Source organism: Ornithodoros turicata, unplaced genomic scaffold (assembly GCF_037126465.1).
Source record: "Ornithodoros turicata isolate Travis unplaced genomic scaffold, ASM3712646v1 ctg00000746.1, whole genome shotgun sequence".
NCBI classification, from domain to species: Eukaryota; Metazoa; Arthropoda; class Arachnida; order Ixodida; family Argasidae; genus Ornithodoros; species Ornithodoros turicata.
This window is the reverse complement of record NW_026999400.1, coordinates 3,173,919-3,188,748: the sequence shown is the minus strand read 5'-3', so window position 1 is coordinate 3,188,748 and position 14,830 is coordinate 3,173,919. Positions and strand designations below refer to the sequence as shown.

Below are 14,830 nucleotides of genomic sequence, written 5' to 3'. Positions count from 1 at the left end.
GTGTGAGGGAGAAGAAGAAGAATGTTGGAGTTGGACGGACTAAAAATAATGTACCTACAGGGTTATTCTAGCAAACGTTACACATTTCAATCGCACCGTAAAAATAGAAGACTAGGTTTGGCCCATCCCAAACTTTGCAGACTGATAGCCATTTATCTGGAGTTTCATTCGAATTTTTTGTAAGCGCTATAGTCATGTAGAAAGAAAATTAAAAATAAAGAAAAATCTCGCCCCATGCATTTTCAATGGCCTATCCCACACAAACACCGCCATTTTTTCTTGTGTCTGTTCCACGTTCACATCACTTCACACAGGTAGCGCTGCCTACAACGATCTGACAGGCTAATTCTGACGTTATGCACCAACCCTCATGTTCCAGTCTTGTTCCATATGCTGGTGCCACCTATGTGTGGTGAAATGAAAATGAAGCGCACACAGCAGAAAATGTCGGCTTTTGAGTGATATAGGCCATAGAAAATGCATGGAGTGAAATTTTGCTTGATTTTTAATTTTTCTTCTACAGGACCATAATGCCCACAAAAAATTCCAACGAAACTTCAAACAAGTGGCTACGAGTCTGCAAAGTTTGGTGTTGGATAAACCCAGTCTTCTATTTTTACGATGCGATCAAAATGTGTAACGTTTGTGAGACTAACCCTGTATGTACCTAAAAAGAAGAATGTACCTAATGGCTATTCTTAGCTTTGGGCTTTGGCGGGCTAGAAGGTTCTACATGAGGAAGAAGAACACTTTTTGCTCATCTGTTCTCATTTTGGCCAACTACGCCAGAGGTATATCTGGACCCCTTTGCGTTTGTTAGGAGCCCCACTTTCATTAGCGTTAGTGCTGTCTCTCGGAGCATCCCGTACTGCGGTCTGCAATAGGTCTGTGGGTAGCAGGTCTCGTGTCGTACATTGTGCTCTCCAACCGCTTCTAGGCACTTTCTTCCTACTCTCATACACTTTCACGTACGCACACTGGTACATACATGCGTACCTACTTGCTCATGCATAGTCATCATGCGTCATATACATATATGTCGTAAGTACGCGCGTCTAACCTGGCCTTACATCCCATCACTACCACACTGACATAATTACGCCCTTTTTGTCCTGGCCAATCTCCCGTAGTGGCTCACGGCCATCCTTTCATTGGAAGAAGAAGAAGAGGTTTTCCTTCAGAAGAGGTTTTCCTTCCATTCAACGGATAAAAGGGATTGAAGTGGTCGCAATTATCCGCAGTCCTGCCCTGCGGCAAGTGCAGCAAGTAGCCACACGTGTAAACCTACTCCCAATTATTATTATTATTATTATTATTATTATTATTATTATTATTATTATTATTATTATTATTAAATAAAAAAAACATGCATTTGCATCTATATGAACCAGCATCCCAAGTTTCACTGCAACTGGCACGTAGAAGATTGGCTTGCAGCCACCGCAACTGATTCGGTGCTGGAGGCAATGGAACTGCTTGCCGTAGTTGACCACGCTGAGGCGGGCAGCTCTGCTCCTCTTATGTTCGCTTAGACGGACGCCCATGCTGCTCAATTTTTACCTTTTGACTAGTTGTTGTGACTGTATACTGTGCGATGCTTGGAGTATGTCTCCTGGGACAATACGTATGAGCGTTCCCAGGATGTTTCCCAAGAGGGGCAGAGTGCTTTTGGTGGGGGGGGGGGGGGGACAAAGTGTGCAACCCCCCGCCTCTCTGACGGGCACTGCGAACTGTACGGTTGTCCAGAGGTTCATATCATTATGGCATCTGAGAGAAATCATGACTGCCTCTGAATAAACAGTGCACACTTTTCCTGTGTCGGGGATAACTCGTTACTGTAGCTAATCTACATTTTTTGTAACTTTTAACTTAAAAGGGCCATGAAAGGATGGATACATATTTGACAAGCCCACAATCATGTTCAATATGTTCCTCTGTACTAATTTATGCATTCACCCTGTGAAATATGAAATTGAAAATCTTCAAATAGCTAAAAAAAACCACGGCCGTGAACGGTGGCTGCTACTACCCAGAGTTCGAGGTAACTCGTTCCTGTATAACTAAGTTCCCTTTTTGGTAACTTGTAACTTAAGTCGGTACTTTTGCGCCGTGGTAACTTTCAGAGGAACTCGTTCCTTTTCCAGGTAACTTTGCCCTCTGCCCTCTGCCTGTCCCTTCGGGAGGGGGGGGGGGGGGCATGGAGGATTTCAGTGTAGCGTGGGTGTTTCCCTGTGGGCAATGCTTCTTCAGAGGTCTGAACAGCTGACTAGCAGAAGGTACTCTAAACCAATCAGCGAGCGCGAACGGCGTAGCGTGAGCGCAAGGTAACAGATTACTGCTCTCCACTACCGTTTCACACGATCGTTTTTTTTTTTTTTTGCGGTGTATTTTAAATTCAATGAACCTCTCCCTGTTCGTAAACAAATGACGTCACAGCGTTCGACAGCGCCACCAATTTGGTAGACTTGAACTACGCTCGAAGCTAGGGTCGAGCAAGGTCGCGCACGAAAGTCGGTCCTACTTTTCTTTTAATAGGAGGCAGCGAACAAGTGCCCATTCGTGGAACACAGCCATCCCCTTCCGATTTGTTTCGGTTTTCAGTCTGTCTACCAACGTCATGACGCGGTTTTTAGGGTAGATATCTATTTCTGCGATAATTATGGCTCTGTGGGGTGAATTACTTGTCATAGTGCATTTTACTGGCCTACTTAAAAGTTGCAGAGAAAGAAAACGGTGTTAAAAATGACTTCTGTGCTCCTTTAATATGAACTGCGACATAACAGGAAATCTCAACATATAGTCATATATCTAAGTTTAGTGCATTTTACGCGTAATTACTGTATTCCCAATTTCATTCTAAACCACCTCACTATCCCACGCGTTAGAGGTATCCTCTCGAGGTAACATCCACGCACACGAAGAATATCTGCTCTCCGAGCACCAGCGCTTTCCGCAAGCAGGTAAGTCACATAAAGTTCAGGTACCACAGGAACGACAGGATTGCGAACCACAGCCTCGTACAGGGGGCGTACAGCCCGTCCCGTCATTATGTAGACACACCCCGTAAGATATCCCGGTCCTGGACAGTACCTCAGTTCACCGTTAGATAGGACTTCGCAGGGTTGTCCGTCGAGGTTGACTACTGAACCGAATAAGTCAAACACCCGAGAATAGGTTCTCAGAAATTCGTACATTGAACGAAGAGCCCTCGCGCTTGTTCTGCCACTGTCAGAGAGCCTGACTATGAACTGCGCGTTGGAGCAGAACGTATCAGTCCACTTGAGTATCATGATGCTAACCATTGTGGCGTTGCCCAGTGCACCAGAGAAGTTGCCCAGGACAATGTCACCGTATGCGGCCTCTTCGTGAATTCGGTCCATTGGGTACTCGCCATTGGCTGGAAGGCCCATAAAGAAGATTAGCCGTGTGGTGAAGTTGCGGTGAGATGCGCTTCCAACATCCGCGCGTATTAATTGCCTGTCAACCAGGTTGCGCGGTTCGGAATGAACAGCGATGAGGTAGAGTAAAGATACCACGTCACAGGCACGTGGTCTGTTTATGGTGTAGCCGTAAGGGAAAGCGCTGTCTTGGGCGGTGGAACCATGGTGGGAGCAGTTCGTGCAGGTGCTCTCCAGTCGCGGTGGGCCTGTGAACCGCTCGGCATCTTGGTTCAAAGTAGATACGATCCCACTGAGAAATAGTACGAAGATGACGAGCACCAGGAGTTTCGCCTTAAAGGAATAAGTCAGCGATGAGTATATGCAGACTATTAAAATAAGCGTTATCGAAATTAAGAACTTCCTTCTCACCTTCTGTCTTAATAGACGCAGTGTCCACGCCCGTACCACTCGAGAGCATCCTGGTAATGTCATAACTCTAGGACATAGAAGACGACTCCAACGTTAATATCGAACAAGGGGAACAAGTATAGCTCACCATAGAACAAGGGCATGGAGAAACGAAGTGTGACTTCTTCTTCTCCTATACCCCCAATAAGAATAATAACATTAAAGCGGCTCACAGCTTTTTTCCCCAGCTCCCCATCAAAATATTTTGATTTTGATTTGGCTTGTTTCGGTTTTATCAGTAACGTAGCTAATCGCTACGTAGCAGTAGCTAAACGTGGCTTGCTAGTTATGGCTGATGAAGGTCTTGAATGTGTGCCTATGGCGGGCTAGTGTGCCACAGTGTATAGCAGTGTGACAGATGGATTTTTTTCGAAGCAACAAAGCCTATAAGGTCCAAAAATTGCACTTGTACGAATGTCCTTTGTATTAATCGTGGAACAAACCAAACATTTTGTAAAAGTTAAATACGAAAACAACATACGCACAAGCTATGCGAACGACCGCTAACCGCACGTAGTTCGATGCCGACACGGGGGCACAGACAAATTCCGGCACGGCCCCCCTTTCCCCCCTCCCCCTGGACCCTCCGGGAATTATAGTCAGGGACATTCTCAGTATTTATATCTCGGGGGGGGGGGGGGGGGCTCGTAGGGATGTGTGCAACGCCCATATCTGCTGCTTTTGTGGTGGTTTTCGTCTGTCTCGCCGGTATATATACGGTAAGGTGGTTTATGTTGAAGTCAGTTGAGCTATTTTGTTAATAGCAGTCAGAATAATCGCCTAAAGTGTACCATAATTCGTTAACTGAATCCCCAAACCTTTGAGAAATGATGCACAAATTACTGTGGTGCTAAACCGGATATTTATTTCTTACGATCCAATAATGACAGGCTTCATATTTGCATCAACTTGCCCCACCCTATGGGTAAGTTAAGGGCATCAAAAAAATAATGCCGGGTTTAAATTTTGTCTCTTGTTAGGGGCAACCGAAACGGTCAGCCATCAGTAGTGTACATGGAAACACAGGGCAGTGACACAGCATCATATCCGTGAGTTCATATTTTATTAGCCGAGGAGCAGAAATGAGCAAGTTGGAAGTCAATGTTCGCGAAAGTTACAGGTGGGACAAAAAAAAGGCCCCCTCTTCTTCTTCCACCACTAGGTACAGTGGCCACAAGCCACACAGGGCGATTGCCCAGGGTTTCGTGCAGAGTAATCTCTAAAGACTCATGAGGCCCACGGCTTCACACGCGGGACAAGGAGGATGGTAGGATAGCATGATAGTAGAAGGAAGCCATAGCAGATGGTAAGAAAGGCGGCACCAGCTCCCGTGGCTGCCGGTGCTGTCTGGGGTTTTTCCTGGGTTTCCCTCAGACGCTTTCAGACATATGCCGGCACAGTTCCCCTAGAAGTCGGCCCAGGACGCACATTTCCCCAGGGCGTCAGTCGTGACGTTGCCCACATACGTGAGGCCGACAACGGCAAGCCCTTTCACCATCACCACCACCTAAGAAAGGCGGCCGCTCTCGACGCTATTTCAAACCGCATTTCTCGGTGTGGGAGGCTCCAAACGACAGGATGGCGCCCAGTGAGAAGGGAACTCTTTGTCTAGCCAGCGGCTGGGCAAGGTAGCTACCTCGACCACATCTGCAAAACAGCATCTCATGTGCACGTCTTTCTAAAAAGCCACGTGCAGAACGTCAACACGTTACCTCAAAGCCCAGACAACGGCTGTGCCCACCCTGGTGTCACAGACGAGAAAAAAATATTGTTAAGAAAATGCCACGCGAAAAACCCAAACTATCCTCAACTTGCCCCCGGTCTTGAAGTAGCCCCACTTTACCATATATATATGTATTTTTTTATATTTTTTTCTTCTCTTCTCTTTTTTTTTGAGGTGGTGGTGGAGGGTTGCTGAAAAAATCCCCGATTATAGTGATCCAACCTGGACTAACCTTACCTGAACTCACTTAACCTCATCTAACCTGATCCAAACCGGCTAACCCCCCCCCCCCCCTGGCGCCCCCTGGGGCACTTTCATTTAGCAGAGCCAAATGTTGAATGTAAAATGCCACGGACAGGCTCCACTATCCAGTGTAAACCGCCCCGAATGATAGTAACGAATCGAAGCCCATCCTGCTCAAAGGCAGCCAAAGAGCATTGCCGAAGGCAATCAAATATTGACTGTGCAATGGGAAATGTTCTGTTTCATTCTGGCCACGCAGTGGGTCATATTGGGGTTGGGGACGTACAAGTTCCTGCACGATGAATGTAAATGTTGAGTGGAGGAGAAAGCACCGAAGGCGCGTCAAACAAATCTTCTTCTTCTTCTGTCCCATGTAGAATGGCCATGAGCCAGAAAAGGAGATTTGCCAGGGCTATATTGTCGACTTGAGAGAAGACAAGAGATGTCGAGAGGTGACAAGCTAGGTGGTGAAGGTGATGGTGGAGGTGATGGAAGGCGCGATAATACTCAAGGGATGATGGGGATGCAGGGGGGATGATGATGAGAGTGGAGCTAAAAGAGGCGCGAGTAGAAAAGGAAAGGCGAAAGACCCGCTGCCACAGGAATATTCTAACTGGCATTATGAGAGGCTCAAACGAAAGGATGTTTGACAGAGACACAAATCTCGAGACAGAGGTCACAAATCAGAGACACAAATCTCGGTCCGCCACATTCTGCTTCTTCTTCCTCTCAAGAGATGGCCGTGAGCCAATAAGGACAGGTCTTCTTCTTCGTTACAGGTATACTGGCCGAGACAGGCCTTCCAATTCTTCACCTCAAAGCGGCACATAGCCTATTGGTACTCTGCACAGAACTCTCATAATAACTCCTCTGTGCCGACATCTGTCGGCACAGTTCCCTTAGAAGTCGGCCCAGGACGCACATTCCCCAGGGCGTCAGTCGTGACGTTGCCCACATCAGTGAGGCAGACAACGGCGAGCCCTTTCACCATGACCACCACCACCACCAACTCCTCTCTCCTTATGATTTCTATGGTACTTGGCCACGGAGCATGGCGGAGTCTTGGTGTGGCACTCCACAACCAGACCGGGATTTCCTCTGGGTTTTACCCAGACGCTGTCGGACCTATGTCGGCACAATTCCCTTAGAAGTCGGCCCAGGACCCACATTCCCCCAGAGCGTTATTCGTGACGTTGCCAACCCCTGTGAGGCCGACAACGGCGAGCGCTTTCATTAGCACCACCACCACCGCCACCACGAAACTGGGAGATGAGCGGGGTTCGAATCTGGGCGCCGACTGTGCTGTCTGGGTGCGTTCCCTGTGAAGTTCGCCCAGGGCGCACGAAACCCCTCTGCGATAGTCGTGACCACAGTGGTCGTGACGTTGCCCGAGTGAGCGTGGCCGACTACGGCGAACACTTGCTTCAGCGCTTATTGCTTATACACATCCCTGAGAACCTGGAACTAATATGCATTATTGATGGTGGTACAACTGGGCAGAAAATCAACATGAACCAACGCCAGCCTTGTCCCAGAAAACCGAAACCGTGGCCATTACCTCACCCCGCAGACGGGGTGCTTCGGAACTTCTTGAGAGCTGGCGAGCCCTGATGCTTGCACTGTTTTGATGCGCGTTTAGACTCAGGAGTGAAATTGTGCACCCACGTTTCATTGCACGCGATGATCCGATCAAGGAACGGCTGTCCTTCAGTGTCGAAACGGTACCTTAGCTCTTGGGAGATTTCCAGTCTCCTCTGCCGGTCAAACAGAGAGAGCTGCCTTGGAACCCAACGGGCACTAACTTTCCGAAACTGGAGGTGTTCATGAATGATAATGTTCAACATTCCCACAGAAAGGTCCGTCTTTCGAGCCAGTTCGAGACATGTGATCCGTCGGTCCTTCAGGATCAGGCGCTCCACAAGATGGATGTTCTCAGGAACTCTGACACTGGCTCTGAGCCGTCCCGGCCGGGATCGTCCCGCACTGATGTACGGCCGTCTAAGAACCGTTTGCACCACTCAAACACTTTGCTGCGGCTAAGTGTATCGTGGACATACTGAGCCTGAAGCTTCTATGAATCTCAAATGACTTTACGCCTTCATTCACGAGAAGCTTCATGACAATTCGCTGTTCGATGTGCGCGCTCACCTCGTTGTCGGCCACCTTGTCCAGCACGTGTCTTCTCTTTTGCACAAACTTTGGACCACCACGTGGTGAACGCGGAGGCCTGTAGCTTGTGAAAATGAAGTAGCGCGAACCATTTGTACACTGTGGAGACAGAAAGTCCCGGTTTGACTTGAACACCCCTCGTACATGCAGTCTTTTACTATACGCTGAGTGGAGTACAGTAATTAATAATCACGAATAAGATTTTGTCAGCAAAAATAGTGTATGTTGGTACCTTATTTTGGGGCTTTATTTACTGTGACGTTTACATTTTCTGTTTCGAAATGATTATGCATTAATATAATATTAATTAATTAATTGTACACAATCGTATATGACCACACGGTTTCGAAGTAACTGAACCGGCACTGTCGTACCCTCTGCATTACCCTTTCAGAGCCCATCTCTTGACCAGAGCGCAGAAAGGGATATACATACTATACCGAATTGCCACGTTCAGATGATTAGTTTCAAACTGCTTTCTATATTTGGCAGCCATACCACTGAGCCACAGAGCGAACCTATTTTTCTCGCGGATAAATATCGCGAATCATGATTTCTTATCTTTCGCACGTTCGGTAAGACACACAATGACGTAACCAAAACCGAAACCATCGCTCAGTCAGAGTCGCGTAAGCCTCAACGTCACCGACATTCATTTATTCCGCACTTCCGCATCCCATTACAGAACAGCGTAAACATTGGAGCTGTTTCTGTTTCAGAATGTCTGCAGCTTTAGTAATTGAAGGCGATCAGATTATTCAGGATCAAAGTGCAGAGTTGAAAAAGGACGCACTGGCAGATGAGGCAGATGCAACGCAAACCTTTCCAACAAGGGACAATCGGGACGCTCACAGCGAAACGGAAACAAGTCGAGCGGGTAATGGTGCTTGTCAGTGATCTATGATAAAATGTCGATGTGAACGATCATTAGAATCGTGAAACAAAAATTACTGCTAAGTCCAGTGCTGAGAAGATCTTTCCGAACCTCTCGCAGCAAGTGACAGGAATAACCATTATTATATACCGTCGTCACTAATATGCTAACAGCTGTCACTGATCGACGGTTTATCCATCTCCTTGTACTTTCTACTACTGATTGGCATGAAACTCACAAACTTGCTTTTGCTTTTATATACATTTGTCACATAATTACGAATGTATGTTTCTATACACAGAAGAGAAGTTCCATGCTGATCCTAGAGTCATTCAGAATCTTGCTGGTGGTGTATTAAAGGAGTACGAAGATGACTTGAAGAAGTTTCAATCCATATTGACAGACCTAACGTATGTATAGTTAGTCATGCTGAAGAGTCTCTTTTGCGACTGGAAGGAATCTCATTCAGAAAGTGGACTTAAGCAGGGATGGGACATGATGTTTTTTTTTTCTTATATCCTTTGCAGTAAGAACCAACGCCTACTCATTGACACAGTACAACAGGAAAATGGTCGTTTTGCAGAAATGCAGGAGTTATACAACCTTGAAGATATGGTATGAAATAATAAGACCACGTAGGCTGTGTGATTTCGAATTTGAAGTATAGCCATCAATACTGTACACCTTGTAGTTCCAGACTGCTAAACTCTATCATTCCAAGCTCGTCAAGATAAAAAAAGAAATGACAGAGCTATATCAGAGGTCCAGGAAACTTAAGGTATGTAAGATTCAGAACATTTTCCAGTGTTATGAATTGGAATCAGATGTGCCAAGTTCATTAGAGCAGTGACGTGCCTGCACCCACAGTAGAAGGCTGCCACAGCAGAAACGAATAAGTGGTCCAGACCATAACTAGAGGAAGCTGAACACGCATGTTTGGACTATGAAACGCTGATGTATATCGTATTACCGCAATGAAGGGATTTTTGTTGAAGGTTGTTTCTTCCTGAGTTTGAGGGAAGAAAGGATGTGACCACAAACTACTGTCTTCTCCCATTAGATTGGCTTCTAGCTTTTGGCTGCCGAACCAATTGTATTATGCAATAACAGAGCACATCACAAGTAGACTTTAGAACTTCGATCATTAACAGTGACTTCTCTTATTGCTTCAGTCATGCAACCATCTCTGTTGCACACCTGACTGTCTTCCCTTTGGCTAGAAATGTATCCCGCAAACTCGACAACGGTGTCGTTGCAGTCGTCCACTCTGTTTGACGTTCACTCTGGACACTCAAGGGCTGCTGGATGGCTCACTTGAAGGAATGAAAGACAGGACCCCTTGAAGGCTCCAGGGATAGCCGAGGGCAGAGTGAATATAGCGGAAATAAAGGTCCCCTTGAAGTCAAACTTAGCTCTGGGGATCCTTGAGGGCAGAGCGAAGACGGGGTCACTCCATCTCCAAGACTCGGCAGCCATTTTGAGGCCTTCAGTTTGATGACACGCACACACATGACAAACCAACCTGCTGTCAGAATCTCATAACTACCTCACTGTTCTTTTTAATAATCCTCGAAAATTGCTGCTATTCGTATTGTCATTGAGAGCTGTGGAGTTGACTGCCATGTTTGATGATAGGATGAAGGATGCTCCTGAAGCATATTGTGTTTCACCCACAGAAACGAGCCTTGAGGCTTCAGCAGCTGAAACAGAAAGAAGCGCTGCAACTAGAACAACAGAAAGAACGTGAGGAAGAACGAGAGAGACATCTGATGGCCAAAGTTGCTGTCAAACCAAGATCGTAACTGATCTTGCAACATTGTTCTGGAACCACTGAGAAGGTTTCACTCTGCAACAACGCGATGCGAGGACTATTTTCTCGTTGTGACTGTACCACACAGCTTTGCGAGGCTAACTTGATTTTACTGTCATATTGCTAGCTGTACGTGAGAGCATATTTATTTTTAGATGACAATATTTACAAATGTGTGTAGATATATTTTGTACAGGGTTAATGTTGAGTACAACAGTTGTACTGTGTTGTAGCTCCTATGGACAAGAAAAAGTCAGGCCATTACGCAGCCCTAAGTGCAGACCATCTTATGTGTCTCGTATTTCTGTATGTGCTTCTTGTGCCAAAGTTTCTGTACAGTTTTGCGACTTCCTGTCTTGCATACGCCGCGCTTGTCCTGTTACTTTGTCAAACAACAAACGGGTCTTTGTTTATTGCACGATGCTGATTTGTGATAAATATGCCTTGTAAAGAGCATAGATCATAAACAATGAGAATGCGGATAAATATCAATAATGAGCAGTAAATAACTTAAACTGATATAATATGTTCTTAGCATAACTTTGGGTACTGAGAAGCATAAGCCTCAGCAGTTCACTTCCTAGTTAGAAACAGCAATAAAGGCAGTGTGGCAACATCATCAGTTGCTCAACTGTGACAAAGAACCAGCAATGGAAATTGCAACATCCGAAATTATTTTGACCGAAAAGCCACATTGAAAAGCTAGCCATGAAGCTAGAGCTTAACAATGGGTGTACCACCGCTTCTTGAAACGGTGTTTGGATTTGCTGAGTGGGGTGTTGGAGCTTCATTTGGGGACACACAGAGGCCTGAATTCATTGACAACAGCCATGCATACACACACAAAATGTAGGGGGTCTGCAAAATATTGGAGAGCATTAGGAGTATGGGGGGGGGGGGAGGGGGGGGTTGTGAAAATCCCTGATGTTTGGGCAGTTGACTACTATGTGCAACAACAAATGTCTGGTTGGTTGTGGGTGGTGTGGGCTGAAGTAGGTACAGTTATCCAACTTGATGACAATAACCACATTATAAATGGTTCAAACCCTCAACAAATACGCATAAAAAACAGTGTCCCGAGGCTAAACAAACAAATAAAAAGCATAACAAACAACCTAACAGAGTAATGTCTAGGGTCTCTGACTATCTTCTGAAAGCACTGTCGCATGATGATTGATAATGCTGATAATCGTGCAAAATATCACAGTTACAATAAGTTTCGGAGCACAGGTACTAACTTATAACTCTACCCACAACTAACAGGTCACTGGAGCTTCCTTTGTACACATCCAAGGCAGTGGTGGAAGTGGGATCTTCCTAAAGCTTGTCGAACATAGTTGTGGCTTATATGCAGGGTTTGTACAGAAAATTTAGCAAAAATTTTAAGCATTCCAAAGTGCAAAATTCGAGAACGGTAGAAAAGTTATTTGGACCTTCGTTCGAGTTTTGTAACATGTAACAGCTGACACAGCTTGCCAGTGACATCAAATACATAGCAGCATAAAGTGTTCAGATTTCTTCACCATGTATTGAACTAGGAAAGCAAAAAGCAGACAAAGGCTGTGACACAGAATGTGTGCATATTTTCTCTCACCACAAGTAAAGCTCCTGGTGATTTCACTATACGAGAACAAACATCATTTGAAAAACATACACAACACTTACAGAAGAACTGTATGAAAAGTGTGAGAACCCTAACTGTTGCCCAAAATGTCTCTGCTTCTGAACTACCTATGTCATGCTTCCTACAGGCTGCTCCAAGGATCTGAGACGAGAGGAATTATGTACATTTTCACGCATGTCTAGGCATTCCCAACACTATGGTTTCCCACTGACATTTAACCAGCTATGGAAGAACCCCCCCCCGTTCCTGCTCTGCTGGGATACGTGCTTCGAGCATCGTAGATGACTTTTCAACGTTGGTTCGCCCATTGTGGTGACATTGATAGTCTTCTTATATATCACTTAGTAGAGATTACTTGTGTGTTGCCGGACCCAGCAGCAATATTGTTTATGTTCTAGCCAGGCAGTCTGCAACTTGCACTTTCCACCCAGCATTTCCTTAGACCTGAATTTGAAGCATGAGACAGTTGAGGTTAAAGCATGTGCAACCCTTCACATATACGTAACCGAAAGTGGCATATAGAGCACAACAAACCGAAGAGGGAGCATTCCTCCCTGTGAAGCCTTTCCAACTCAGCATCACTTGCAGCGTGTTGATTTCAGTTAAATTATCTAGCCCTGTCCACATTTCCAAGGAATGCAAGGGGAGAATCTCCATTGAAAGGTGTTTCAAGGGCCCTTGAAAAGCTTCAACAATCACAGATAACCGCAGATTTAAAGGGCCTGTATGAACCCAGCTTCTATGAAACTTTGTTGATACCCAACATTTTACTGACCATGCGTCTCGTGTTTGCCTGAAATGTGAAAAGCGTCTTTTTAATATTATTTTTCACCCAATGTTCCCAGGCTTTACAGCCCCCGAAATAGAACCTGATTTTTGCTCCAGATTTCAAGAAGAACGCGAGGGTCTAGCCATACACCATTAGCAGTGAAACAAACGCTGAAGGTACACCGAGTACACGTGGTTAAACCCAGGCATTTATTGTGCAAATCAGTACAGCTGACAGTTTTTCAAGAAACCTTTTAAATGTGTTACATGTTGTGGGGCAGACTGGAATGGCACCCTTTCATGTGTGTTCTATACATGCTACAAACCTGTGGAAGAGAAACAAAGTAACGTAAGGGATAAAACATATACAAGATACATAGTAAATTAACCATTCTAGGCACATTTCAACGCTGAACGAAAAGAAAAACACTCATCAATTCAAGTAAGGCGATTTTTTTTTTGTCTCTACTCCCAATAACTCCTGTGATTAAATAAATTATCAGGTACAGAGCTGACAACTAAAGCACCAGCACAATTTGCCACAAATTACGTGTAACCATGCATTCCTATAATGGCACACTCTGGACATATCGGACAATGCATATGACTGTGGTAATGGTTTCTGACCCAGCAAGAACTTACTCAGCTGCTGGCCTACTTGCAACAATCACTACGAAGGCAGTCTAACACGGATTGAGCTGTCATTTAGAGCAACCAAGCGTAATGTCACACTTCCCACCAACGAGCCCCCAGCGCGAGCGTGAAGTCACCATCTTGCTGAACCTGTGGCCTGTGGATAGTTTCGCTCTCGCTTCCAAGATGGCACGACTTTATAAACAACAACAACAACAAAAAAAAAAAAAACATATGCACGTGCTGGCACATGGAAATGTAATACACTCGTAATTGCAATAATAATTTTGACTGTGCTATATCAAGCACAAAAATTAAGCCAAAGAATTGTGTGTAAATAAATTCCCTCCAGAATCCACTAGGGGACCCAATGTCGTAGCAAATAATCACAGAAGTGGCCGATGCTTTGCGAGTTTGGAAAATGGTCTTGTGAAAAACGTAAGCAGTGTCGTCGTGAAGACATGCATGGTGTTCAGGGCTATAAGTGCCACACATCTAGAATGGCATTATGTGAGACGACTTAGAGCATTTTGGACGACACGATGCGCACAGTCTTCTGCTCCATTCTTTCTTGCGAGAACACCTTCAGGAACAGAGGTGCTGGACGTGGTGTCGCTAGGCAATAGCCAGATGTAGCGAGTCCTCGCCCTCGCGTCGCTTTCCAGCTCTTGTTTTAAAACTCGCTCGTTTGAGAACATAGCTTTATTCCTGTTCATTGAATCCTCCGTGTGCTACTAACGCTCCGTTTGATTAAAGAATGTAACCATTAATTATACAGGATAGTGCCCGGTTCATCCATTAAATAAGAACTGCTTATGCTTTTTCCAAGTGGGAAATAAGGACGAAAGGTATCTCATATTAAGAGGTATGCAACACTTTACAGCCTCACATTTCGAGGGCAGTTCACTTCTTGAGAAGCTGGTGTCGAAGCACGATGAATGGCACCGCAAAACCACTGCCGAAGAACAGGATGAACTTCAGTGTCAAGGCGTACCGGTTTCCAGTTTTAAAAGGCACATTCTGGAATGGAAACATTTGCACTTTTGATATACCAGAGCCTTGCTGTGCTAACACACTATCATGCAGAATAGGCTTCCACGATATAGCGTCTACTACACAAAACGAAACGTGAGTTTAT

The 14,830-nt window shown here is 45.4% G+C and overlaps 2 protein-coding genes across 2 annotated transcripts; one reads left to right on the top strand and one right to left on the bottom strand.

Moving 5' to 3' along the window:
- Window positions 1-2,788: 2,788 nt before the first annotated feature.
- On the bottom strand, window positions 2,789-3,947 carry LOC135374728 (lactosylceramide 1,3-N-acetyl-beta-D-glucosaminyltransferase-like). Its single transcript, XM_064607649.1, has 2 exons — window positions 3,810-3,947; window positions 2,789-3,731 (listed from the first exon to the last, which is right to left on the bottom strand). Exons 1-2 carry the CDS (start codon window positions 3,870-3,872, stop codon window positions 2,835-2,837), a joined length of 960 nt encoding a protein of 319 aa, XP_064463719.1. The 5' UTR covers window positions 3,873-3,947; the 3' UTR covers window positions 2,789-2,834.
- A 4,721-nt stretch (window positions 3,948-8,668) lies between these two features.
- On the top strand, window positions 8,669-11,569 carry LOC135374759 (biogenesis of lysosome-related organelles complex 1 subunit 6-like). Its single transcript, XM_064607686.1, has 5 exons — window positions 8,669-8,860; window positions 9,159-9,267; window positions 9,385-9,472; window positions 9,549-9,635; window positions 10,534-11,569. The coding sequence occupies exons 1-5, from the start codon at window positions 8,704-8,706 to the stop codon at window positions 10,657-10,659; spliced, it is 567 nt and encodes a 188-aa protein (XP_064463756.1). The 5' UTR covers window positions 8,669-8,703; the 3' UTR covers window positions 10,660-11,569.
- The last annotated feature ends 3,261 nt before the right edge of the window (window positions 11,570-14,830 follow it).